The following is a 27,493-nucleotide window of genomic DNA, read 5'->3' as shown; positions in this document are numbered from 1 at the left end:
TGGGGAGGGAAGAGATCCAGAAATTTATTTTACTTGAAATGAATCGGAAAGTATGTCTGCCATTTGAACCAAATCAACTTACCTGCATGATGAAATTTTGAATCATGTAGATAGTGATTACACAGATGAAGAAAGTTAATTGGTATGTTTATTATTCTCTTGTATACTTTTGGTGCACTTCCTGAGGAACCAAGGATTAGATAACAAATGAAAATTGAATATTTCCATATCAATAAAAATTGCTTCAATGATGCTTCATTGTAAACTATGGAGTAAAAACTATGATAACTACACCCTAGTAAATAATGTAAACAAATTAAGATCATTGCTTCAACACTTGTATCAGCTAAAGTGAAGAATCCAGAATTATAATTCCAGGGATTCAGATAAGAGGGTTGCTCCTGGATAGAAGTAATCGACCATTAAGGTTGATTACTTCTATCAGGAAGCAATTCAAATCATACTAAGGATATGATTTGAATGGCCTCAACTTAAAAAATGGGGATTGGTGATGAGGAAGAGATAAATAATGAGTGGTTAGGGCTCTCTAGTATTCTGGTAGGCATATTACCAATAAGTGTGAATCACTGATGGTAGAAAATGTCTTATCATTGCTACTTGCGGGATCAGTGCAGGTGGAAAAGGAAAAGTAAAAGGCTGGGTAAAAATTAAAAATCCAAAAATGACTTTGCCTTTGGGCTGTAGAAAACCAAGATTAAATGAAAGGAAACAAAAAAAAAAAAGTGAATGTGGTGTTAGGAGAGCAAGAATAAATATTGAATGGTGTAAATTGATTTAGTCAGTACAAAATTTTTTTCTAATATTATATTAAAAGGATCTTACCTTATGCTGAAGAAAATATTGGTGAATATCAAGCTGGATTCCGAAGAAATAGATCAACAGTTGACCAGATATTTACACTTAGGACAGATAGTAGAAAAAAAAAATGGGAATATAATCTGCAGGTCCATATTTTATGTGTAAGCTTTAGAGAAGTATGTGATAGCATTCATAGTTCTAGAAGTCTTTTGAGAGAATATTTGATGAACCAGGAATACTTCATAAGATAATACATTTAATCAAAATTTGCACAGCTGAAGCATGGTATTAACTAATGGAATTAGATCTGAACCTTTTGATATTAAGACAGAATTGAAGCAAGGAGATGCCCTTTTACCCATCCTTTTTAATTTAGCATTAGAAAAATGTATTCGAGAAATTGTATAAGGTAACAGAACAGTAATATTAGGATAGTAGATGATAAATGCCTCACTGGAGAAAATGCTGAAATTATTAGAACAAATTTAGTAAACTCAAAAATGCTGCAGAAAAATTAGGAATACAAATCAACCAGGATAAAACTGAATATTTAAATGTATGTAGAAATCATGATTAAGGGGAAAATGACCAGTTTACTATCGATAACCTGAAATTTAAAAGTGCTATCTGCTTCAAATATCTTGGAACATTGATTACTCGAGATAATAAAATTAGTACAGAAATAAAAGCTAGAATACATGCCTCCAATAGATCATTATCATTCATTACATCATTTATCTTCCAAAATTATATCAAGCAGAGTTAAAACAGAAATATATAAGACAATTGTTAGACCTATTGTTTTATATGGAGCATAAGATCAAGATGCAAAAATGTTCCAGATCTTTGCAAATAAAATCCTTAGAAAAGTCTATAGACATGTAAGAGATAACACAACAGATGAATGGAAAAGTAGACAAAAACTATATGAACTGTATAAATCTACCACATCTAGTTGATGAGATTAGAGCATGCAGATTGAGATGGCTTGGAGAGAATGGCTAAACAAGCATTCAAGATGAAGCCTGATGGAAAGCGACCTAGAGATAGGCCACAGATGCAATGGGAGAATAATATCCAGGACTGGAATGCAAGAGCTCATGACAGAAAAGAATGGAAGAAGTTGGTACATGCAGCAAACAATTTTAGAGGTTCCGATAGTTTAAGATATTGCTGAATGGGCAATTCTATCCCCAATCAATGTGCATGTCTCCCAGTATTTGAAAGTGTTGTGAAACCATCACCCCCACTTATCAAAGACCTGTCACAGTTTGAAAAAGTACCATTTTGGTCTGCAGAGAAGTGTTCCTGAATCATCGTTCCCATCCATGTGAAGCTCCTTTTCAATCTTATTCATTTTCTGTGCTTTCCTCCCTGTATTCTTTGCTCTACTTCTGAGTCTTTGTTACTAGATTACCATCACTGGGATAGAAAACCTTGCTGCCGTGTTTGCCATGCATTGTAATCTGTGGACATCTGAAAAGAGGGATCCCTGGGTGGTCGTGACGACCTAGCCAGGATCAATCAGCTAGCTGGCTTGCCTGCAAGGATCAAGAATGTTGCAGTAAGTCCCCTTCCCTATAATCCAGGATAGGGCACAAGGCTTGTGTGGTTTCCTTATAGTGTCTGGAGTAGACATGGCATTCCACTCTCGAGTGCACCTGTTGCTTACTGGAGAGTGGTATCCATGATGGGTGGGGAGATCTGGTGACAAACTAAACAACTCCTCCTGAGTGAATACTTCTTTATCCTCTTGTTTATCAAGGGCCCTCAAAAAGCACTCAACTAAGTTCCAAAACGATATCAACAGAGAGCCAAACCACATCAGAAGGTGCAATAAATTAACCACTGTTCTTAATCTTACATTCTATAGGTGAAAGCTGAATTGAAAAATGTCCTACTTCTTCATCCAGAAAGGTTTGGAAATGCGGGCAGGATCTGTAAAGCTGTTGAAGAGATTTTTATGGGGACTCAATTCCACAAGAGATTGGTCAACTTGCAGTATGCTAGTATCATGGATAGGGAAGAAGGAACTTGTTCATATATATATCTTGAAAAGCTGTGGATTGTATTCCTTGGGAAACACAAGATGGCAGCAGTTGAGGGGATGAATGAAGAGGAGAAATTTGTTCTGTGAATTTGGAGATTCACTGTGGTGGGGAGTGTTGGTTAGTTACTGAAAGCATTTGAACTGATTTGACAGAGAGCAGGGGCATTATTGATAATTGTGATGAACTGCGGCTGTAGAATATGCAAGCAGGAGACTGAGTGCCTGCATGAAAGTTACTGGTGTCAGTGAATGGAAATCACTGATCGATCTGACTGCCCTTTTCTGTACAAAGTCCAGTATCTTAAGGGAGCTCTTGGGATACCACCCAAGATATGTGAGCAATATTTGTTGGTCCAGATGGATTTGTGATTTGTATAGAGGCTCTCAGGGGAGCCTGTAACCCCTAGAGGATGTGTCCCCAGATGGCAGATAGAGGAATGCCTCCCAAAAATGGGTGGTAGGAGGGAAATGAAATACTTCCCAAGGAATAAGAAAAGTTTCATTGACTATGTTATTGTTGATAGTGATATCTTCTCCCTGGGTGCAAGACACTGGAGTATACAGAGGATTTGAAATTGGAAGTGATCACCATTTAGTCTTGAGCAAGATAAAATTGAATTTCATATTGAAAAGAACATATAAGAAAGTTTTAAAGCAAATAAAAGTTGAGCAGCTCTCTGATGTGAACTATAGACTAAAATACACAAACATTATTGAAGAAAAAATGAAATTTGAGCACAGAAACCAAACCTTGGAGATTTGGTTCCTCAGTATCTCCCATAATGCAAAGCACATCTCCTTGCGGGCATGTATAATGCTATGCATTAAGGGAAGGGCCACTACCCAGACTGGTTTTGACCTTTATTGAGGTCTCGTCAGTGGGAGGCAGACCCAGAAGTGGTGATACTAAGGCAGAAGCAATGAAGAGGTCATATTTACTTATACAAGTTACTCCAGAGTAAATAAATAATAAGGTGGTACACCTTTGGGCAACTTGTATAAGTAAATCTGACCGCTCCATTGTTTCTGCCTTAGTATCACCACTTTTGGATCTGCCTCCAACTGACGAGACCTCAATGAAGGTGGAAACCGGTCTGTGTAGTGGCCCTTCCCTTAATGCATAGCATTATACATGTCTGCAAGGAGATGTGTTTTGCATTATGGGAGTTACTGAGACAAGGAGTGATGGGAGAGAATGGTCCACCTTTACTACGAGTTGCCTCAGTCCTGAAGATACTTCAGGACTGAGTAAAATGCAAACTTTGTTTGCCTACACTTGGGTAAAGGATTAAACTAAATTTATTATAGTGGACTGATAATGTGCAATGCAACTAGGCTGGAAGCAAGTGAGTTTGTGTGAAGGCATCCATTAAGCGAGTGAGTGTGAGAATGACCAATTGAGGAATCTACTCTCTCAAGCAAAAATAATGAATATGGTATTCAATTCAGAAAGTAAAGGTAGGTGGGAGAATAAAGGGATGTTGCCATTTCTATATACTATTGCCACTTCGAAGTATCAGGAACAAGAGGGAGGAGTTTTTGGCACTGGTTAGTGCAACCTCACCAAAAGTTATAGGCATTAATGAGACTTGGCAAATAGCAGATGATGTAGTTACAGGGACTGCATGTGAAGAGTTTAGTACTTTCAGGGAAGATAGGATGGGGGAGGAGTACTGCTGATGATAGCAGATGAATTGGAATCAAAAAGAATAGGAGACAGGTGGGTGGCTGTTCATTTGAAGCAATCTGATGCGAGATTAAAACCAATAAGACAAAATATACAGTTCATTGTTGCTATAGGCCAGGGAGTTCCACAGATGATCTGGAAGACATGCATCACCAAATTAGTACAATCAGTACAGGTTGAGTGATTATTATTGGGAGCCTTCAACTATGGAGATATAGACTGGAAGGAAGATCATATGGCAGAAAGGAAATAGAATTTATACACCTGCTGAGGGATAATTACTTAAGGCAGCATGTGATGAACGGGACTAGGGAGTGGAAGAGTATTGGACCTGGTCATAGGATCAGAAGAGCTATCCATAATTAAAGTGAAAACATTGCCTCCAATTGGTGAAAGTGACCAAGCGGTCTTGAATTGGGAGATTGTAAAACATGAGGAATATTCTATCAAGAATATTCCTCATGTGGAATATTCTTGATAGGGTACCTGTGGAACTACAAGGCAGGTGATTATGACATGCTTAGGAAAAAAAAGCTTAAATCTGTATAATGGCATAAAACACTGCAGGGTAAGGATGTCAGTAGTGTGGGATATAGTTAAGGGTCTTCTAGAGGAAGCAGTATTAAATTGTGTACCTAGGGTAAGGAGGATTAATGGTAGGAATTAGATGGATGAGCAATATCATTAAGAACGAGCTGCAGAAGAAGAAAATGCTGTGGAGGGTATAAACAGAAAGATGACCAGCAAACTCATGAACAATACAATGCTCAGGCAAGGAAGGCAAAATCAGATTATGAGAAGAATTTAGCCGAGCAGGCCAAAGGATATCCTAAAAAGTTCTTTCGTTATGTGGAAGAATAATCTTAATGAGTGATGATGGTCACAAGGAGAAGCAGACAAATAGTTGAGTTACTGAGTGACCATTTTGCAAGCATATATCTTCCTAGTGAGGTTACTGCTTTAACCTATGTGACAGATGTTAATGTGGGTGGATGAATTGGAGTTTCTTAGGATATTGCAAAATCTCAATGTAAATATAGGTGTGGGATTAGATGGGATATCAGATATAGTTTTGCAAGAATGTGCAAGGGAACTGGTAGTGCCTTTGACTAGGCTGTTAAATTTAAGTCCCTTGAAACTCTGGTAGAGTTTCAAGGGAGTGGAAAGAGGGCAAAATTATTCCTTTGCATAAGGGAAGCTCTAAGACTACAGTAGCAAATTATAGATCAATCAGTATCTCAGGCATAGTAGTAAAAGTACTAGAAAAATTGGTAAAAAAGAGAATTCACGAATGGGCAGATAAAAATATGATATTGTATGAGGGTCAACATGGCTTTGTGAAGGATCAGTCATGCCTTAGTAATTTACTAACTTTTTATAATAGAGTAACAGATGAGTTGGATAAAGGAAATGGCTACACAATGATTTTGCAAAGACATTTGAATACATGGAACACTAACTCAATAACTCATTCTGTTAAACAATTTAGAATAAATAGGGATGGATATGACACTGGTTAAGTGGATAAGAGGGTGGCTGCAGGACAGATATCAAAAAGTGGAATAATGGGCAGAATCGAGGAAAAAACAGGTGACTAGTGGTGTGTCACAAGGTTCAGTGCTGGGACCATTCCTATTTTAATTTGTATATAAATGATATAGGAAATGACCTGAAAGGAAGTGTTCAGTTGTTTGCTGATGATGCAAAATTAGGTAGAGTAATAGCTAACTATTACTCTATGTGGAGAGCTTGCAGGAAGATTTAAGTAGACTGTCAGTTTAATGTCGAGAAATGTAAAGTTGTGCATTTTGGAATAAATAGATTACAAGCTGTGTAATCACACTGATGGCACTGTACTCCAGGAAATAGATGAATAGAGATTTAGGGGTGGTGGTAGACAAAGTTAGTTTAGAGGAGATATTGCTAAGGTCGCCCATAAGATTACTTGGCTATTGAAGAACACATTAACAAGTAGAGAGAGAGATAAGGAAGTAATTCCTCTCTATAAGGCCTTGATACGCCAACATCTGGATAACCGTGTTTAAGTCTGGTCCCCTGGGGATGAAGCAATGGAGAGGATTCAGAGGTGGAATGTTCCCTATGAGGATAGATTGAAGGTGTGTGGATTGTATAAGTTAGTTGATAGGAGAAAAAGAGAGGATATGATAGAAACATTTAAGTTGCTTAAAGGATGCAGGGGAAATGTTTCAGTATTTGGCTAGAGGGACCAGAACAAGGGGTCATCCTTGGAAGTTGAATAAAGGTGTGGTCAGTACCTTTATGTGAGGACTAGATCTTTTGCTTGAAGAGTGGTGAATGAGGAATGGGTTGCCAGTCAGTTGTGAGTGCTTTTTCTATTAATGGGTTCAAGGAGAAGTATGATAGATTGGGTCTTCTGCGATGAGTATCCAGACTCCAAGGAGATGCCCGTATAATAATAATTATCTTTTTTTTTTTTATTAAAACCTCTCTTCAACTGGTGGAACCTGTCTGCACAGAAGTGTTCTCATTATATATCTGTATGTTGCCAGTATAAGAATAACATCTGGATTAGAAGAAATGCTAATTAGACAATAGTAATTTGCTTTTCTTGCTGCAAATGTAGACAGATTTATCATAGGATTGGCTAGCTGGCTGCATTAGTTATATATTTCACATGGCCAGTAGATCTGAATTAATCCAAATGAGAAATAATGCTACCACACATAGTGAAGGTGCCATATCTGACCCTAACCTGCAGGAACAGGAATGAAGTGTGTAATATGCTATGCATTCTGTAAAATTAACATCCACACTCTGTTGAAACCAGGAAATTCATCACTAGGAAAAAATGAACTTGATAAATTTCATATGGTGTAGTGTGGGATTTGCAGAAACTGACTGGAGATTGACTCAATTTGAAGAAAGAAAGATTATATTACCGGGATACACCAGATCACCTGCATAAAGGGAGTACCAATAAATATTTGGAAAGAATTAATTCAGAATATCCAAGAAGTCAAAAACTAATTTCAAGCATTTCATACATGATTTCTTACAATCATGTATATCAGCCCTCCATCACTCCTGAAGCATATCAGGGGTCATGATGGATACAGCAGCAGAAATGTGATGTTTCAGGTTCTCTAGGCTGTCCAACTTTAGTTGCATAGACTGTATCCTTCACATATCCCCACAAGAAGTGGGGTAAGATCTGGCAATCACAGTGGTCAGGAAATTGGTCCTCCATGTCCAATCTACTGCTGAGGGAAGACCCTGTCAAGAGTTGCTCGGACCTCCAAATGCCAGTGTGGCAGGGCACCATCCCGTTGAATGAGGATGATGCGCGAATCCTCTCTTCCGATATTGGCTGATTCTCTCCTACATGTTGTTTCGAAACGCTTCCTGTTATTAGGAAATTTTCTTTCCACAAATGGATACTCTTGGGGTCAGGTGCTGCCTTTTTGTACACTTGATGGAACTTATGTTGCACTGCTTTGATTGTTTTCAGCACAGATGACCACCACACAACTTGCACTTTCTCTGCCCCTGATGCCATGTTTAAAACAACGACAGCCCTGTCCAGCAGCGAAACTGCATCATGATGCAGGAATAAATTCTAGATGAAACTTGTAGAGACTCTGGAACGTTTGAAAAACCAAAACTTTATTTACATATTTCCACATTTCAATTTTTTACCATTCTTTAAAACTAGGGAGGTCCAATTGGACACCCTGTATATCAATAATGGAAATTTCACTGAAGTTTTCTGTATTTTTCTTACATATTGTTTCTGAATACGAGGAATGCTACCATTATCAATGTCAAACTTTAGAACATCAGATTAAATTTAGACATATGAGGCGTGAGAATTTAGTTCCCAGAACGGCAGCATAATGTCGCCTGTGTGGTGATTTGGTTGGAGTCACATGAGTAATCACGTTTGTACATCTAATGCATGATTAAACCTCAAGCTGATAGAGCCATTTGCTAGTTGGATATTGCAAAAATAACAGAGATGCATGTAAACTTTTGAGTAAAAATGTGCGATTAAAATTTGGTGCAGAGTGTTAACATAAAAAAAAAAATGCTACTGAAACGTTGGAGCTGTTGAAAGTGGCATATAGTGTGGATACTCTGAAAAAGTTAAGTGTCTTTGAGTGGCATAAGAGTTTCAAAGGTAGGCGAGAAGATGTATATGACAATCCCAAAAATGACAGACACAAATGTGAACAGAGTGCAAGTTTTGGTACAGTCTGACAGACAATTAAGCGTGCGATTACTGGTTGATGAATTGCAAATGAATCAAGAAACAGAAAAAGGCCTGAATTGTGGCCTCACAAATGGATCATCCATCACGACAATGTGCTTATCCATAGTGTGCTCAACATGAGAGTTTCTAGCCAAAAAATCGATTACGGAATCAGGTCATCCTGCTTATTCACCCAACTTAGCTCCCTGTCATTTCTGGCTGTTTCCAAAATTGAAGACTGTGCTAAAAGGACGAAGATTTTCTGACATTGCTGATATCCAGCACAATGTGATAAAGGAACTCTAGAGTATTCTGGAAAAAGAGATCTCGGCATGTTTCCAAAAATGAGAACACCATCTAAACCAGTGTATAAATTCACAAGGGGTCGAAGGCGACAGCAGCCACTAATGTTTAGTTCTGAACGTAGGTTTTTTACAGGTGCATTCTGGGAATTAAATTGTCACACCTTGTACATGAACTCAAAATATTTCCTCAATAACTTAAAATCATTCATATCCAGAAACAAAATGAATAAGAAACATCTAAACATATACCTACTGAACAGAATGAAGTAGAGAAAATCTGGGAAGAAATGAAAACATGATCTATTCTACAAATATGTACCTAGAACAAAATAAAACCTGCATAACTAACATTTTGGGACTCTTGAAAATAAAAAAAGATAAACTAAATATAATTAAATACGACAAAGCAAACTTCCTTATAAACCTTTACAAAAGAATATTGCCAGACTGTTTTAAAAAGCCAAAGATGACCGTAAAACCATTTACAGTACAAAATATAATAATTAACTGAAAATCTGCACCACACATGAAAAACACAACCCATTTCACTGGAGACATGCATGTCTAGTACAACTTTTCCAGAAAGTGTACCAATAGAGGTCAAACATCTCTCACCCCCCCCACCCAAAAGGAGACACCAGAGATATTAGAAGTTGAAGTATAACCAAATGAAGCTTAATACCAGAAACTATCCACTCAGATCTGTTTAAAATTGAAGACAAAATCTTCAACGAATATTAATACTATTACTTAACAAGATACGGGTGTGACCATGAATCACTGGCTAACTGGAAAAATAACCAAATTCATAAAGGTTGCAGACAGCGGTGCAAGAATGACTGACTAATAGTCCTATCCCATCACAAGATACTGGTATGATCCTGAACCACTAGCTAACTGAAAAAATAACTGAAGTTCATGAAGGTTGCAGAGAACAGTGCATGAATGACTGATTAATAATCCTATCCCATCACATAATACATGAACAACCCATTTTGCAAAGAAAAATATATCTCAACACAAATCTGCAGAAATAGCTTGGAGAAAAAAACACAATTTAAGATCAAAGTGTTTTCACAGGTTATTTCTAAAATTTATTGTTGTTCTGTTGATTTCACACATTGCCAAAAGGTGTCACATCTTATTAAATTTAGGCAACTGGCATATGGAAATATAAGTTCTGCATTTCTTCAACCTTGGTATCATCTCCAGCCTGGGTAGCTCAGTAGAAGTGGCATTTGCACTCTGTGGCACTTTACTGCATGAAGAAAAGATTTGGTGGTTCAAATCTAGTCGCCGACTAGAGGAAATTTTTCTAAGCCTTTTTTCGAGCAGTTCCCGAGTTAGTCGATCTCTGGCACAGGCTAGTGGGTTTTTCGTCCCATAAACTCAAGAAAATCGACCGTTGAACCCACACTATTTTCAGACATTAAAAATATCACGTTAGGGACCATGAGATGGCGGCACTAGCTTGCCGCCTTCTTTACTGCGTACCGATGAATCAGTGATAGCCTTGGGCCAGCTATCTAGTGACCCCTCCCATAACGCATAGCATTATACATCTGCAAGGAGATGTGCTTTGCATTATGGGATACTAAGGAAAGTGATGTGAACTTAGTCCACCTTCACCACGAGTTGCCCAAGTCCTGAAGATACTTAAGGCGCAAACTTTGTTTGCTTACACTCAGTGGTGAGCTATAAGGGGCACGCGCGAGCCCTTTGTTAAATTTTTTTCAAATTTGCGAGCCCCTTGTTCGTCATGTTTAATAATCTTGTAGAACTAGAAAATACCACCGTGCAATGCATACATGCTACTATAATTGCTACTTTAAATTCATATGGATTTTCTGATAACTATATAAAAAATCATTTCATTGCCTTTGATTCTGATGGAGCTAGTGTAATGTTAGGAAACAAATCAGGTGTTGCAATCAAACTTCTATAAAATTTTCCCAACATTGTGATTTGGCATTGCGCTCATCATTTTCACTTAGCATTAGATGATTCGATAAAAAACATTAAAGAAATAAATCATTTTGAAATATTTATGGATAAATTATATGCTTTTTATCATCAATCACCAAAAAATCAACGAGAGTTAAATACAATTGCAAAAGGCCATGATAAAGAAATTTTAGATTGACCATGTGTTTGGACCATGATGGGCAGCTTGCAATGTACGAACGGCTCTTGTTTTGTAGAGAAATTAATCAGCTTTATGCAAGCATTTTGCATCGAACGATAAATATAAGGGCTTTTTAAACCGACTTCTCAATTTGGAATTTTTAAAAGATCTAGCATTAATGATTGATATCCTACAGGAATTATCATATTTGGCAGCACTACAAAGTCGCAATATAAGTATTATAAGGTCTAAGTTAGGCCTTTTTCTTTTTTTTTTTGCTCAACGATGCTTACATTTGGATGAAGGATTAAACTAAATATATAATTTATAGTCTAACCAAGTGGGAAAAAAACTTCCAACATGTTTCTCTAATCCACAATAATTTAATAAGGTGTGACACCTTTTGGCAACGGGTATATGGAAATATGACTTCTGATTTGCTTCAACCTTGGTATCACCTCTGGGATCTGGCTCCCACTGAAGAGACCTCAATAAAAGGTCGAAACCATTTTTTTTTTTGCTCAACGATGCTTACATTTGGATGAAGGATTAAACTAAATATATAATTTATAGTCTAACCAAGTGGGAAAAAAACTTCCAACATGTTTCTCTAATCCACAATAATTTAATAAGGTGTGACACCTTTTGGCAACGGGTATAGGAAATATGACTTCTGATTTGCTTCAACCTTGGTATCACCTCTGGGATCTGGCTCCCACTGAAGAGACCTCAATAAAAGGTCGAAACCAGTCTGGGTAGTGACCCTTCCCAGAATGCATAGCATTATACATGTCTGCAAGGAGATGTGCTTTGCATTATGGGATACTGAGGAAAGTGATGTGAACTTTGTCCACCTTTGCCACGAGTTGCCCCAGTCCTGAAAATACTTCAGGCGCAAACCTTGTTTGCTTATGCTTGGATAAAGGATTAAACTAAATATATAAATATATTTATTTATTTCTGAAGATTTATGGATCAGAGAAAAAAAAATACTGTGTGTTTATACATACACCAGCGATTTTGAACTGGTGTGGCGTGAGAGGTCTTCAGGTGTGCCGAAGCTAATTAATTGAAAGAAATAATGTCGTAACTGGTTCATCAGGCCCACTCCTTTTGTTCTTCACACGATCTTTTACAGAAAGAACTACAATATATAACTTCTTCCTTTCTATCTAATGGTTATTAGAATTGCTTCATTAAAAGAAGTTTCAGTAATTTTAATATGTCTTCCTCTTCAAACACAGAAGAAATAACGTGCATTCTTATCCCTTATGTACAAGGCATCAGTGAACGTATAGCAAAAGTTTTAAAACCACTGAATATTTTTGTTGCCTTTTGACCATTTAGAAAAATCTCCACCTTTCTCACTTCTCCTAAGGTCAAGCTTCCACATCTTGATCATCCAGGTGTCTACCAGATTCCGTGCTCTTGTAGATTATCTTATTTCAGACAAATGGGAAGATCTGCCTCAATTCGGATAGAAGAACACCAATTGAATACTTTAAACCTGAAAAGTCTGGACTTGCAGAGTTCTTCACAAAAGTCAGTTCCTCATGGAACGCCTTTATAAAGAAACATGTGAAACTCTATTTCATTCTCCTAACTTAAACAGATCCGACGGCTTACATCTATCCCCTTTATGGGAGATAGTACCAAATCAGCTAATCTTCCTTAACTTTTTATTGTATTGATTTTTTTAAATTTATTGACCTTTTTAGTTACCTTACACCAGCTACTTAAGTGGCACTTTTTGGAATTGTCAGTTATTGTTTAATTTGAGCTTAATATGTACTGAAGATGCCTGTGACACAGGCAAAAATTATACTATTAAATAATCTTTGTACGCGAGTTTTTTCCGTTATTAATTTTGTATCGATATGTATGCTCACAGTATACCTCTTTTAAAACTTAAATTTAATAAAAGTATGCAGGGAGACTGAAAACATTCTTACTTCCACTGGCAAAATTAATGCATTCAACAAAAATGTAATGCTTTGAGAAGAAAGAATCAGAAAACAAAATGCAGTAAATATGTTTGAACTAACGAAAAAGTGCAAACTGAACGAAAATCTAACAGATCTAATTTTACAAACATTAAGATTACTAAATACAAATATTGAAAAATATTTTCCCTCACAGACATATCCTTCGATTGGATAAGAGATCCGTTTGTCTTAAGCAATTGTAAATTGGGAAATTTAAAGATTACAGAAGAGGACGAATTAACAGATATAAGGAATGACAGAGGCTTAAAATTAAAACATTCAACAATAGATACTTTGTTTTGGTTATCTCTAAGAAGTGAATTTCCCAATATTACCAAAAAAGCAACAAAGTACTACTTCTTCCATTCTCCACGTCATGTTTGTGCAAATCAAGCTCGCAATGAATATTATTAAGAACAAAAATAGATTGCAGCTGGAATCAAATCAATCAAAATTATGCCTATTTTTTGCCAGATTGTCAAAAAAATTAAAATAATATATTTTTAGAGTGCTGCAGAATTTTAATAATTAGTCTAGGTGTGCCATATTATGAAAAAGGTTGAAAATCACTGATATACATTATATATGCATGTTTTTCAGATTTGGAGAAAAGAGCAAAAGCTAATAATAATGGCAAATATCTGTTGGATTTCTGCCCAGAACATGGACTGGTTATTACTAACACCATGTTCCAACATAAAAATGTGCACAAATTCACATGGAGAGAAGAGGCAAGGAATAAGAAAAATCTCATTGACTATGTTATTGTTGATATTGATGTTTTCTCCCTGGTGCAGGACACCAGAGTGTACAGAGGATTTGAAATCGGAAGTGATCACTATTTAGTCTCGAGCAGGATAAAATTGAATTTCATATTGAAAAGAATAACATGTAAGAAAATTTTAAAGCGAATAAAAGTTGAGCAGCTCTCAGATGTGAACTGTAGACAAAAATACACAAATATCATTGAAGAAAAAATGAAAGAGTTTGAGAACAGGAATCAAACCTTGGAGATTCAGTGGCAAACTCTGAAGAAAACATCGATTGATTCTGCCAGAGAGCTATGTGGTGAGGTTGTCTGCAAGGATAAAAAAATCAGAACTCCCTGGTGGACACAGGAAGTTAAACAGGCAGTGAAGGAAAAGAAAAAAGCATATCAAAAGTTCCTGTCAAATAAGTCAGCTTGTGCTCTTAGAGAATACAGAGACAAATGCAAGAATGCTAAACAGTGTGTAAAACTAGCTAAACAAAAGTCATGGGTGGACATTGGTAAGAATATAGAAAATAAATATCAAGAAGGTGGCAAAATATTCTGGAGGTTGTTGAAGAAGCTTAGGAATAGAGGAAAGAGTACTGTAAAAGGAGTTAGAGATGATAAAGGTGACATGAAAACAGGAGAAAAAGATATCCTTGAAGTATGGAGTAATTACTTTGAAAAATTGCTAAATGAAACAAGCAGTGATAACAGCACAGTGGTAAAAAAAAAAAGATATGTCCAGGAATATTAACCTGATTCCCTTTCAGTCTACTGATATTATGTTCATTAACTTGTTACCAGATAGGGCTAAAAATATATTCTTTTAACTTTTTTGACAATCTGGCAAAAAAATAGGCATGATTTTGATTGATTTGATTCCAGCTGCGATCTATTATTGTTCTTCATAATATTCAATGCAGATATGCTTGATTTGCACAAATATGATGTGGAGAATGGAAGTAGTACTTCTATTGCTTTTTTGGTAATATTGCTAAATTCACTTCTTAGAGATAACCAAACGAAGTGGTATCTATTGTTGAATGTTTTAAACCTCTGTCATTTCTTATGTTCATACCATTTTATTTGTCAATGTGATGAGGTTTAAAAAAATTTTTCCTGTAAGAGCTAAATTTGATTACTCATGATTAGGTAAAAGCAGATTAAGTGCATCACACGTGTATATTACAAAGTTTATCTGCATTAGGTCCATACATTATCATATCAAATTATTAAGAATGCTAAACATATAATACAGTGCTCTATTTTATCGGCTTTACACTAGATCTTGAATATTATCTACAAGTAGATGCAAACTGAATGTTTAAGTTAAGTTGCTGCCACCAGATATAGTACCGGTTCCTTGTGGCTGTAGTTTTTTTGCACCTGATTTCAGAATAATATTCAAATTATTCCAAATCTTGGTGATCAATTATAGAATGCATTCTTATTATGGATACCGATGTACTGTCTTAGAACCTCCACAGCTCAGTTAGTATAGGCGAAACCCTTTGGTTGGAAATACCCGGGTTTGAAATCCCATCTAGGAGATGAAGAATCTATATCGGAGCTTTTCAACTGAAGGTAAGTTAGTCTCATATGGAGTTAGAGGGTTTTTCTCCCTGCAGTCAGGCAAAACCAACCAGGAGAACACTTGCAATTCACATACTGGGTAATCAAAATTAAAGTATCCCTGTTTAAGGCCTTTTGAAGCATCACCCAGTGATCAAAATGCTGCAAAACCTTGCAGGAATACATTGTGCATCATGCAGAAGCGATATCTGAGAAAATAAAAGTTCCAAAATTCATCACCAAGAGCACTGTATAATGTACCAAATGTAGATGTAGTAATTTTTCTGTGTGTAAGGAGAAAACCAACACAAGCATAAATAACACATTTTTATTCACTTCCATTATGCACTCAGAGACCGTACTGTCTTTCCCATTATGCCACAAACTGCATCCTTTGCCAGTGTGTTCAATGGTAGAATGCACCTGGTCAGGACTGATGTTGCACTAGGTTGTATTTAGTGCTGGAAAGTTATCAGGATGATCCTGATAAACCCAGTCTTTGAGAAATCCCCAGAGCCAGAAGTCACGGGTGGGTCAGATCAGCTGAACGAGTTGACCATGCAATGGGAAATGGCTGATCACTCTGGCTTCCATGAAATGTTCCCATCGACTGATGTGTGGAAGACCCTATCCTGCATGAAACTGACAAACCATGCACAGGTGCTGCTGTAGCTGTGGCACAACAAAAGTGTTTATTATACTGCGGTAACTGAGCAGGTTACAGGACCGGATTGGTAAATATCCCCAAAGAAGAATGGTTCAATGATAAACGAAGCTGTAACGCTGCACCACACAGTTATTTGGGGTGAATGCAAAGGAATTTGTTGGATTGCATGCTGGTTTTGTGGAGTAGGCCATACACAGCAATTCTGGATATTCAGAGCTCCATTCAGGTGAAATTGAGCCCCATCTCCCTACAAAATCATCCATGACCATGCAACGCTACTTGAGCAAAGAATGTTAAACAGAAAATATAAGTCTACTTTCAAACTCTAACGCTTGAGGGTGCAACATCTTGCATATCTGTTGCACCTGCAGGACTTGAATGGGTAGAAATGCAGAATTTTCTATAGAATTTTTCAGATAGTTGTGTAAGGCACATACGCTGCAGGACCCATCATGGCCTGCTACACAATGCCAGTAGCAATTTCATTCACTTGTTGTGACTGGTTTGCGACCTCTGCCAGGTCTAACTCCTAACGATCCCATTTCTTCAAAACGACTAATCATTCATTGCAGAGCACATGGAGATAGTGGACCTCATTGATATCTGTTCAGGTGATGAAATTCATGTTGTGCAGCAACAGCATTGCAATTGTTTAAGTAGTATATCATCACAAGCAAACACAATGGAGCAAGATTAGTGCCATCACCATGAATGGTATTTAAAACCAGAATGAAAGGAAAAATTCATGGCCATCTTTTTAAACCCTTCTAGCAACTGTCAAGTTGTGTGATATGCAAATTCCATGCATTTGGTGTTTAAAACGTCCCCAGTGGTGAATTTTGGAACTACTTTTATTTCCCCTCAGATATTGCTTTTGCATGATGCACAATGTATTCTTGTTAAGATTTGCAGAAAATATTCAATAGGCATAAGGTTAACCACTTTATCCTACAAAGTTACAAAATCCAAGGATGCTTGTGGGTACTTAACTGCTCCTCAGAACCATTGATCATGCTATACTGTCTTACCTTTTTTAAACAGAAAAGTACACTATGATAAACTTGTAATAAAACAACTGTTTGACACTCGTGCATCTTGTATTCAAATTTTGGTTAACAAAAAGGCTATATTTTTTATAATGAATGCTTTAATATTACAGAAAAAACATACTTTCAAATAATATTAAATTTAAGCTATGGTTCATAGGATGTTTTATCATAACACTGTAAAACAAATTCTGAAATACAGTATTGTTTTATCCAGATGATTGCAGCTATGTAACTTGGCAACCTCCCCATTCTACAGAACTCAAAGCAAATTAGTTCTATTCACATGGGATGGTGAAATAAAGAATACTACAGGTTTATAAACATGCCTCTGAATTGAATAAAATATATGGAAGATTGAAAAACAGTATGCAAAAATTGGGTAGTAGCATGACAAATTTTTTAAATTTCTCTAAAGACCAGGATTTGTTTTTTGGCTGGAAAAATTTTACCATTTCGCACAAGATGAAACATCATTAGACTTAAGCGTACTGTCGAAAAGAAAAACATGTTTTACACGTTCTTCATAAAGAAGACCAATAACCACTACCTACTGCAAGTGCATCTATACTATGTGTGTTACAGTTTTTTTTTTTGTAATTTATACAGTAAGTTTTATATAGCAAATATCAAAGTACATGTAGTGAAAAATATTTAATTTCATTAAATAACTAAGCTCACCTTTATACTACATAAATGTGAAAAAATTAGTGAATATTACAAATTTCAACACACATCACATTTAATTTGATATTTATTAATTCATAGTTTTGAAATCAGTGAATTCTATTGTGTACGTAATTAAATTTGATTTTATTAACAATGAAAATCTAGTTTAATATTCATTATCAGTATATAAATTAAAATTTTATTACAGCTCATCAGTAGTAAAAATTTCCAGTTCCAAGTCTTCAACATCTTTTGTTAATATATCTGCTGTTATAAGGTTGCAATTTTGTTTTTCAGAAGAGCCATCCTTTATTTTTGAATCACCATCACTACATAAACTAAGATCCCAGGAATCGCTGCATAACACAATATTTTCTCCTACAAGAGATGACTCATCAAGATCCTGTGATGAATCAGAAGAGTAACCCAAGAGGTCCATCTCACTAATGTAAATTAAAAATAAAAATCAAAAACTAATCACTAAAAAGTGTTAGTTAAACTATATTGATACCATTCCATTAACATTTATTAATGCAGTACATAAACTAAGAACTAACAACTTCATTTCTGCCATCTTGCAAGAATTATGAGTCAAAAGACCATCTAATTTCAAACTGTGATTTCTTTCAAGCATTATTGATAGCAGTTGAAGCTGTATTTGCAACCTGGAAGCGACATGTATCTTTGTGATATAATTACTTGGTGAAATAAAATAAATAACTGTAATCTGAAACTAAAATTCTTTCAAGCATTATTGATAGCAGTTGAAGCTGTATTTGCAACCTGGAAGCGACATGTATCTTTGTGATATAATTACTTGGTGAAATAAAATAAATAACTGTAATATTAATAAAATTTCCATTAATTTTAACTGTAATCTGAAACTTCAGAGCATTCAATGTGCAAAAGAGAGACAAATGAAGTTTAAATAGCAATAATATGAAAGATAAATATCTGAATTAAGAAAACACCTATATACCTTCCCCATAAATGCTAAATTCAATGGTTTATCATGACGAACTGGACTTCTTAGAAACTTGATTAACCTCCCTACCGGCCGATGTGGATGAAATAGTGACACCAAATTGCATTTCTTATCCATGTTCAATGGGTATTAGAACTTCGTATGCAGATTTAGCTGAACATCTAGAGACGTCGTGGCCGGTTGGGGGGTTAACAATACGATAGGATAGTTACTTTTATGTGCACTGCCTGCTAATTATGCGTGTTATTCAGACAGGAAACAACCTGCTGCTTCCATACGAGACTGGCAAATTCACCTCATTTGAAAAGCTCTTATAAAAGTTCTTCCCATCCTAGACAGCATTCAAACCCAGGTCTTTCCACCAAAAGATATCATCAATACTGACCGAGCTACACAATACTCTCTCTGTGTTTAAAATTAACTAAATGAAAGTTAATAGGAAGATACTGATAAGAATACAGAAGTTATCACAAAGATATGAATTTTTGACAGGCTAATGAAGACAGAGCACTATAAAAGGAATCCCAGGTGATAAAGATGGCATTCTGGATGTCTAAAAGTAATTACTCTTTTTTTTGAAACAGTCTTTCAGTAATTACTGAAAGATTGTTAAGCAAGATAAGTAGTGTCAGGAGGTGTAAAAAAAATTCAAGATGCGTGCCATCAGGACTACATAAGAATATTATAAGTAGAAAAAGGAGGATAAATTGTAGTAGAGAAATTTGAGGGAAGAACAAGCTATATATAAGGATTGTAAGATCAAGGTTTTACTTTAAGAATTTAGTTGAGAAATCACCAAAATATAACAAGAATTCAAGAGCTGGAAAAGGCCAACAAAAAAGCTGTTTAAAACTGCCATTATATAGAGTAAATTAAGACATTATACTGAACACTATATAGTCGACTTTCACTACAGGAACAGTTTGCTCTGATTGTTTTTTTTTAGCATTGCATTGTGCTTACTGGGGGGGGGGGGGGGCGCTGTAGTAGTTAGTAGCATTTGCTATAGCAAAAGTCAATATGCTTAAGTAATAAGTTAAGCCACTGTTATGACTGAAGGAGGTACAGTTAATTTTGAAATAGATAACAGAAAGCTGGTATGGTCGAGAAGAGAAAACAACAATTAAATCTGGCATCAATGTAATACCCTTAAAATGATATTAGGAAGAACTTCACATTAGCATTCAAGTTTGTGAGCAGAGCTAATCTAGGGTTATGTGGCCACAAATGGAATGGGAGAGGAAAATCTAGCAAAACAGGTGTTTAAAATGCTAAAAAATAGATCCAGAGAATGACAAAGGTCTAGATGAGTTGAAATGCACCAAGATATAATATCTCATAGAGTCATATAATCAGCCAGCCAACTTTATAACAAAAACATTGGCATTTTGACTATTCACAAACTGATCTAGAGGCAAACTGTTGATAAGCTTTTGGGCATTGGGCCACTAATTGGGGGGGGGGGGGGATGCGAAACATATTTATTTTAAAACATCTTTGGCACTTCTACGTGAAAGGATACAGCATACCAGATTTCTTTTAAGCCAAATAGATTTAGACTGTTATCAGATTTATGACGATATTTCTAGTACTTTAGATCAAGATATATGGTCGCATTTGGATAGAATGGTCACTACTAGCTATGATAAAGCCTTTACAACAAGCAAACGAAACCAAATAAAAAAATTTAACTATCTTTATACAAAACGTTTTAGGTCAAAACCTTCTCTACCAGACAACAAAGTTATTTTTAATTTATTGGATCATGTATTAACAAAACCAGAGATCAATATACTTAAAAAAGGGTTCAATTTTGCGATAATACCTCATAATGTCCCTAAAGTGGATATCATTTGTAATATAGAAAAGGCAGTCTCGTCGTTACCGGAACCCATAGCTAATGATATCAGATTAAAAAGTAGTATCATCCTCTCATCTTCCAGAACTCCTAACAAAAACATCACTACTCTGGAAAAAAGAACATTGTACAGTTTGAAGAAAAAGAAAGACATTATCATATTGAAGACAGATAAGGGAAATTCAACAGTGATTTTAAACACCAGTGATTACGAAGATAAGATTAACAGCTTATTGTCGGATACATCAACCTACCTTGTCCTAGTCACAGACCCAACTCTAAAGAACCACAATGATACCAATGATTTAATACGTCATATGGAGAACTGGTCTATAGACTTAAAACGAAGATTGAAATCCATGCATCCACTAACACCAAGACTATATGGCGCTCCTAAGGTACACAAAAATGGAATACCACTACGCCCGATTGTGGATGGAATCAATTCGCCAACTTATCTGTTATCTAACCACCGAGCAGGCCTCCTCAAACCTCACATCCATAATTCGGACACTTATATACGAAATTCGCAACATTTCGTTGAAAAACTGAACAACATCTCAATCTCCAATATGGATTTACTTGCCAGCCTGGATGTTACATCTCTATTCACTAACATCCTATGTGGAGGAAGTGATCAACATTTTAGGAAGTTTGCTGCCACAAGACATTACTTTTCTGTTCCGTCATTGTTTAACATCAAACTTTTTCTTATGGAATAAAACCATATATCAGCAATTGACTGGCCTTGCAATGGGTAGCCCCCTCTCTCCATCTTGTGCTGATCTCTTTATGGAGGATTTTGAAAATAAAATCATAACTCAAACAGACCCTAAACCCACAGCATAGTGGAGATACGTGGATGATATCTTTATCGTTTGGAACCACACAAAAAAGGACCTGTTCGACTTTCTTAAGAAAATCAACTCTCTACACCACACAATCAAATTCACTCTAGAACTTGAAGATAACCAATTATCATTTCTGGACACTTTAATTAAGAAGCTTCCGAATGGTGGTATCAACCTCTCAGTTTACTGCAAACCTACCAATACAGGACGTTATTTACATTTCACTTCCTCACACCACATTTCTCAGAAACTTAGTATTGTACACATGTTGAAGAACCGTGCCTCTCTCTCCTTACAACAGATCAACAAGACCTCCAGCAAGAACTATCCCTGATATCCACCAACCTTACCATGAATGGATTTCCTCGAAGACTCGTCCACAAGATACTTTTCTCTGAACCCTGACAAAGACAACAAGATGATGTACGTTATATTTCTACCATCGTCATTCCATATTTAGGGACAGTTTCCAATAAGATTGCTAGACTCCTTAGACCACATAAAATAAGAGTGGCCTTTAAACCCACAGAAACGATTAGACAATTCTTAAGATCTCCAAAAGATAGCCATCCTTTCTCCAAATACGCTGGAGTTTATAACATACCATGCTTGTGTGGCTTGAATTACGTCGGCCAAACTTCAAGGAGCCTTGAAATTAGGCAAAAAGAACATATAGGTGACGTCAATAATAACAGAGAAGAAAAATCGGGGTTAGAGTTTCATTTCTCAAGAACGAACCATACCATAGAGTGGGATAGAAGCATAATTCCTTACATGGAGGTGGACTTCCGCTCCCGAATTTTTAAGGAGGTCACAACAGTTGCCTGCTGTACACAAAACCTTAACAGGAACCAAGGACTAATCTTGCCCGTGATCTGGAAGACCCTTATCAGATCCTTCAACTCGCCAGAACTGAATTATAGTGCCAACTATAGAACGTTCCTAAATAACAAGTGAGATCATCCACGCTCTATGAATGTATTGTATGTGCTCTGTTCTTTGTTTAATATAATTGGAATCGGTTGATTTTAGTTTGCAACAGTTTTTTACTTTATGTGCCTTACATCAGTTATGTACCCTGAAGATGCCAACAGACTTAGTTGGCGAAACTAGTTGGTATAACTTAGTTGTTTATTATATACACTTGATCAATATAATCCCAATAAAAGTTTTTCCAGAGCTTTTTGGTCAAGAAAATTAAACGTTTTTTTAACATACAATTTCTTTATTAATGTCCATTTTCTCCTCTATTTCCACGGCTGCACATTTGACATTAAAAACATCATTTTTCATCTTACTGCCGGTATTTACTGCGTTCTTGTCACCTAACAGATATCTTCATCATCATCATCATCATGCGTATTAAGGATTTAGGCCTAGCATGGTCTGTTCCAGCCTTAGAAGTCATCGTTGAATCGTTTAAGAGGACGTCCTGGTTTTCCTTTTCCTAATGGCTTGTACTTTAAGGCTTGTTTTGGACATGTTCCATCCATTTATGTTTATATTTATAAATTTTTTCTATTACTGGTTCTTGGTTTAATTCTTTCATAATATCTTCGTTTCTTTTGTGATCAAATAAGGTATACTTTGCAGTTTTTCTCATAAACTTCATTTCTGCTGTTGTTAATCTTTGTCTTTTTGTTTTATTGTCCAGATTTCGCTTCCATACATTAAGACTGGTAGGACTAATGTATTGTATACTTTTAGCCTGGTTTGTTTTTGAACTAGGTTTGGTTTAAATACAGAGTTAATTACACCTATTATTTTTAAATATTTTGAAATTTTTATGTTTATATCTTTTTCATTTTCATATGTGATATCTTTGAAACACTTAATACATACTTGCTCTCCACTTTCAATTTCCTTCCACATATTCTTTAATTTTCCTCGATGTATACATTTCACACATGCCACACCGTATAAAGTCCTGCAAATTCAAATTGATGGACAACGTGGTCTTTGCATCCATTGTTCGTCACATTGGTGCTATGCCGACAATATCACAATAAACACCCCTGGTGACAAATTTTCAATCTTCCAGATGTTGCTTCCACATGATGCACAATGTAATCCTGCAAAGTTTTGCAGCATTTGGATCTCTGAATGGAACTCCACAAGGCCTTTAAACAGTGTTACTTAATTTTGATCACCCCATACATAATACAGAACAGCATAAAATGTCTCTCTAGTATTTCTCCCCCACCCTTCTTTTCATATTTCCCCTGCAAAATGAAATGGGATATTAAATTAATCTTATTTACACAATATCAAGATTTTATCTTAATATAAATAGATTTCATCCAAATGTCCTTCTTTTATGTTTCTGTGGCTGAGTGCTTTTCACTTGCTTGGGAAAGTGATCCCAGTTCAAGTGTCACCATAATGGGGAAAAATTGAGGAATTTTTTTAGGCAGAAATAAGTCAGTCTCATAAACTGGCCAATAGTTTAAAAATAAACACATATATCTGACTACCTCAGCCAACAGATACTGTGACAAAATTAGAATCTAAATTAGAGTCAACCCAGTTTGAATGCTATGACATGAGGGACCTTTATTAGATGTTTTCAGTCAAATGGTGAGTTAGTTGGTTGTACATGGAGGTGGAGGGTCTTTTTCACTAGGAAAACTAGTGTTTCATTCCTCAAAACAGCAAACTGCCAGAAGAACATCAATATACAGACATAGACATGGGAAATAAGGATTAACCAACCTATTCCATTTTGGTTTAAATACCTGCATGGTGAAGTGTGGATCTACGTGTGAGCATAAATCAGGAAGGAAAGAGGGAAGGAACTGACTGTTTGACAAATTGTGCCTGAATACAAATTCCTCATTTCAAAACAGTCAAATCACTAAAATAAACCCCAAATTCCTGATATGTACCTTCAAGGGCGTCACTAATAATCATGTTGTACTAACTTCTTATCAGCAATTTTGCTTCAAATTAGTCTGTTACTGTCAGAACTCCGATCTCTCATGTATGCATGTTCTTACTGTATCAATCCACCTAGTTCGTCTTCTTCTGGGTCTGTTTCTTGCCATTCTGGAATGAAGTACTTGTTTTATTAACCTTTCCTCTACTACTCTGTTTAACACTTAGCACTGGTCAGCATCTACAGACATGTAAACTGCCAGCAGGAACTACCTTTACCTTATATATGCCACTTCCGCATTGGGTGGTTACGTTTTCACAAAGCGTATATAGCATATTAGTTGCAACTTTTTCAGTAGAATTTTATTTGTAAAATGCCTCAATAATATTGAAATTCTCAAATGCAATTTAAACTGATTTAACACATGCATATGCATCTTTATTTGCATTACATATATTGTGTGCTTTCTGTACCCAATGACTGCATTACAAACAGCTGTTACACGAATTTTCTGCAACTGAAAATCTGAAAGAGGATTTTAGGACAAATGTGTTTAGTAATTATTTTTAGTAATTTTATTGTTTCATGCACCACTTTTGCACATTCACTTGTATGATCCTGAAGCATCAAGCATTAGCAAGCAGTGAGTCACAGGTTTTTGTCAGTCAGTTTGCAATCGATACTTGTGCACTACAGAGTTGTGCTTTGTTTGTCCTTTGTGAACATTTGTAGTTTCATACTTTTTTGAATATTAAGGCTTATTTTTGCAATTAGTGAACCATCACAGTGCAAAAGAAAAACAAGTGATAGTAAGTGTGAATTCAATGAATAGTGGGAAAATGAGTTCTTATTTATAGTGTATCTGTCAGGAAAACCATTGTGCATTGCTTATGAAAACACTTTCTCACATAATTATTATTATTACGGGCAACTCCAAGGAGTCCTTAGACTCATCGAGGGAGGCCCAACATCATGTCAAGAACAACTATTCGACATTCACACAGTATCTATCATACTTCACCTTTAACTCATTTACAGTCATGGCACCCACAACAGACTCTGACAGCTTATTCCACTCATTTACCACTCTCCAAGTAAAAAACCTAGCTCTAACACACTTGCTAACCACACTCTTATCAAGCTTCCATGGATGGCCACTAGTCATCCCACTACCAGTCCTATTTTCAAAAATATCTTCTGAATTAATCTTATAGAAACCATTCAGTAATTTGAATGTCTCAATCAATCACCCCTTTTCTGCCTATCAACCAATTTCTGCAGCCCACAAATCTTCAACCTGTTCTCATAAGGTTCATTCCATAGTCCTACTATGATCTTGGTCACGCGTCTCTGGATCTTCTCCACCTCCTCATCGAGAAGAAATCCTGGCGCCCATATCTGGGCACAGTAGTTTAGCTGAAAATTTGGATGATGAAAGTATCAAGGCTCGATACAGAGGAACAATAACCTGTTTGTCTCTGCTCGTTAAAGTGTTTTTCAGCAATCAAGTGATTTGATGAGCTGAATTTGCCACTTTTGCGATGTGTCCCCTAAACTTGTACAATTCCCACCAATGAGATATACTGCTGCTAATCTTTTCACCCCAAAATGCAAAACCTTACATTTTTCCACATTAAATTGACATCCATTCTCCTTAGCCCAGTCCTCCAAACTATTCAAATCATCGTGCAAAATGTTGACATCCTGAGCATTCACTATTGCTGTACCTAACTTTGCATTATCCGCAAACAGATGCACAGTTCCTCTCAGATCCTTTCCTATATTGTTAATGAACAAATTAAAGTAGCGGTCCAAGAACAGAACCGTGCAGCACACCACTTGTCACAGGCCATCTTTTGGACTCTACTCCTGAATAAACCACTCTCTGATATCTCTCCATCAACCACCCTCTTATCCATCTCACCAACCCTATATATCCATTCTCATATGCTGCAGTTTACTGATTAGAATTCCATGTGGTATCCTATCAAAGGCTTTAGCAAGGTCCAGTAGAATCACTATAAACCCGTTACCCTTATCCAGTTCAGCCGTCACTGTGTTACAGAACGTGAGCAAGTTACTGAGCCATGATCTACCCTTCACAAAACCATGCTGTCCCCCATACAGTATCCCATTTTCATCTATCCAATCTTGTATTTTCCTCTTGACCATTTTCTCCAAGACCTTGACAATGATTGCTGATATGCTAATCGGTTGGTAATTTACAATAGCAGTCTTGGAACCTCCTTTATGCAGTGGAACTATTTCCCCCTCTTTCCACCCCCTTGGGACTAACCCAGACCCGAGACTCAAATTAAACAAAATGGTCAAAGGCACTGACAATTCTTTAGCCACTTCTCGTACGACACGAGTTGGTATACCATCCAATCCTGCAGATGAATTGACATTGCGGTTTTGTAATAGACTATTCACCTCCACTTCATTCACCACAATTCCCGTATAAGCTGTTGGTCCATTTCTGCAATGTCACCACCTGGACGATATCCTCTTGCAAAGTGCTTACTCAGTAATTCTATATATCAACTGATTCAGTTACCTCCCTACCATCGGCATTCTTTAAAATCAATCTGCCATATACATTTTTTCTTTTACTTGCAACATATCGAAAAAACTATTTGGGATTCTCTTCAACCTGCATGCATTCTTTCATAATCCAATTTATGAAAGAATGCATGCAGCTTTATACCGTTCATGTGCCTGCAGGTCACCTTTCTCCTTAAATTCTCTCCACAGTTTTTTCTTTTTTCCCCAGCTCAACCTTAATGGTGTTATTCATCCATTTAAACCCTACTTGATTTATTATTTGGACTCTAGGTATACAGTCAGCCATTGCCTCCTGCAAACACTTCTTAACCGCCTCCCATGCACTATTAACATCCAGCCCTTGCAGTTTTACATGCCATGGCACTTAACCAATCAAACTCCTAAGCTTGTCATACTTACCAGCCCGATAATTCCACATGTACCCTGTCTTAATTGTAAATTCCACACCT

General features: G+C 36.3%; 1 protein-coding gene across 3 annotated transcripts in view; it reads right to left on the bottom strand.

The window, feature by feature from the left end:
• Positions 1–17,977: 17,977 nt before the first annotated feature.
• Positions 17,978–27,493, bottom strand: part of LOC150106326 (histone RNA hairpin-binding protein-like) — a 158,722-nt gene continuing 149,206 nt past the window's right edge. For all 3 annotated transcript variants that reach the window (XM_090392367.1, XM_090392366.1, XM_090392365.1), the window contains one exon: positions 17,978–18,353. In XM_090392367.1, the coding sequence (XP_090248493.1) occupies positions 18,113–18,353 (241 nt within the window). In that variant the 3' untranslated portion in view covers positions 17,978–18,112. The remainder of the gene's footprint in view (positions 18,354–27,493) is intronic.

Source organism: Typopeltis vanoorti, chromosome 5 (genome assembly GCF_054136105.1).
Source record: "Typopeltis vanoorti isolate ZY-2024b chromosome 5, IOZ_Tvanoo_1.0, whole genome shotgun sequence".
In the NCBI taxonomy this organism is placed as follows: Eukaryota; Metazoa; Arthropoda; class Arachnida; order Uropygi; family Thelyphonidae; genus Typopeltis; species Typopeltis vanoorti.
The sequence above is the reverse complement of the archived record's forward strand: the minus strand, read 5'-3'. Positions and strand labels throughout refer to the sequence as shown.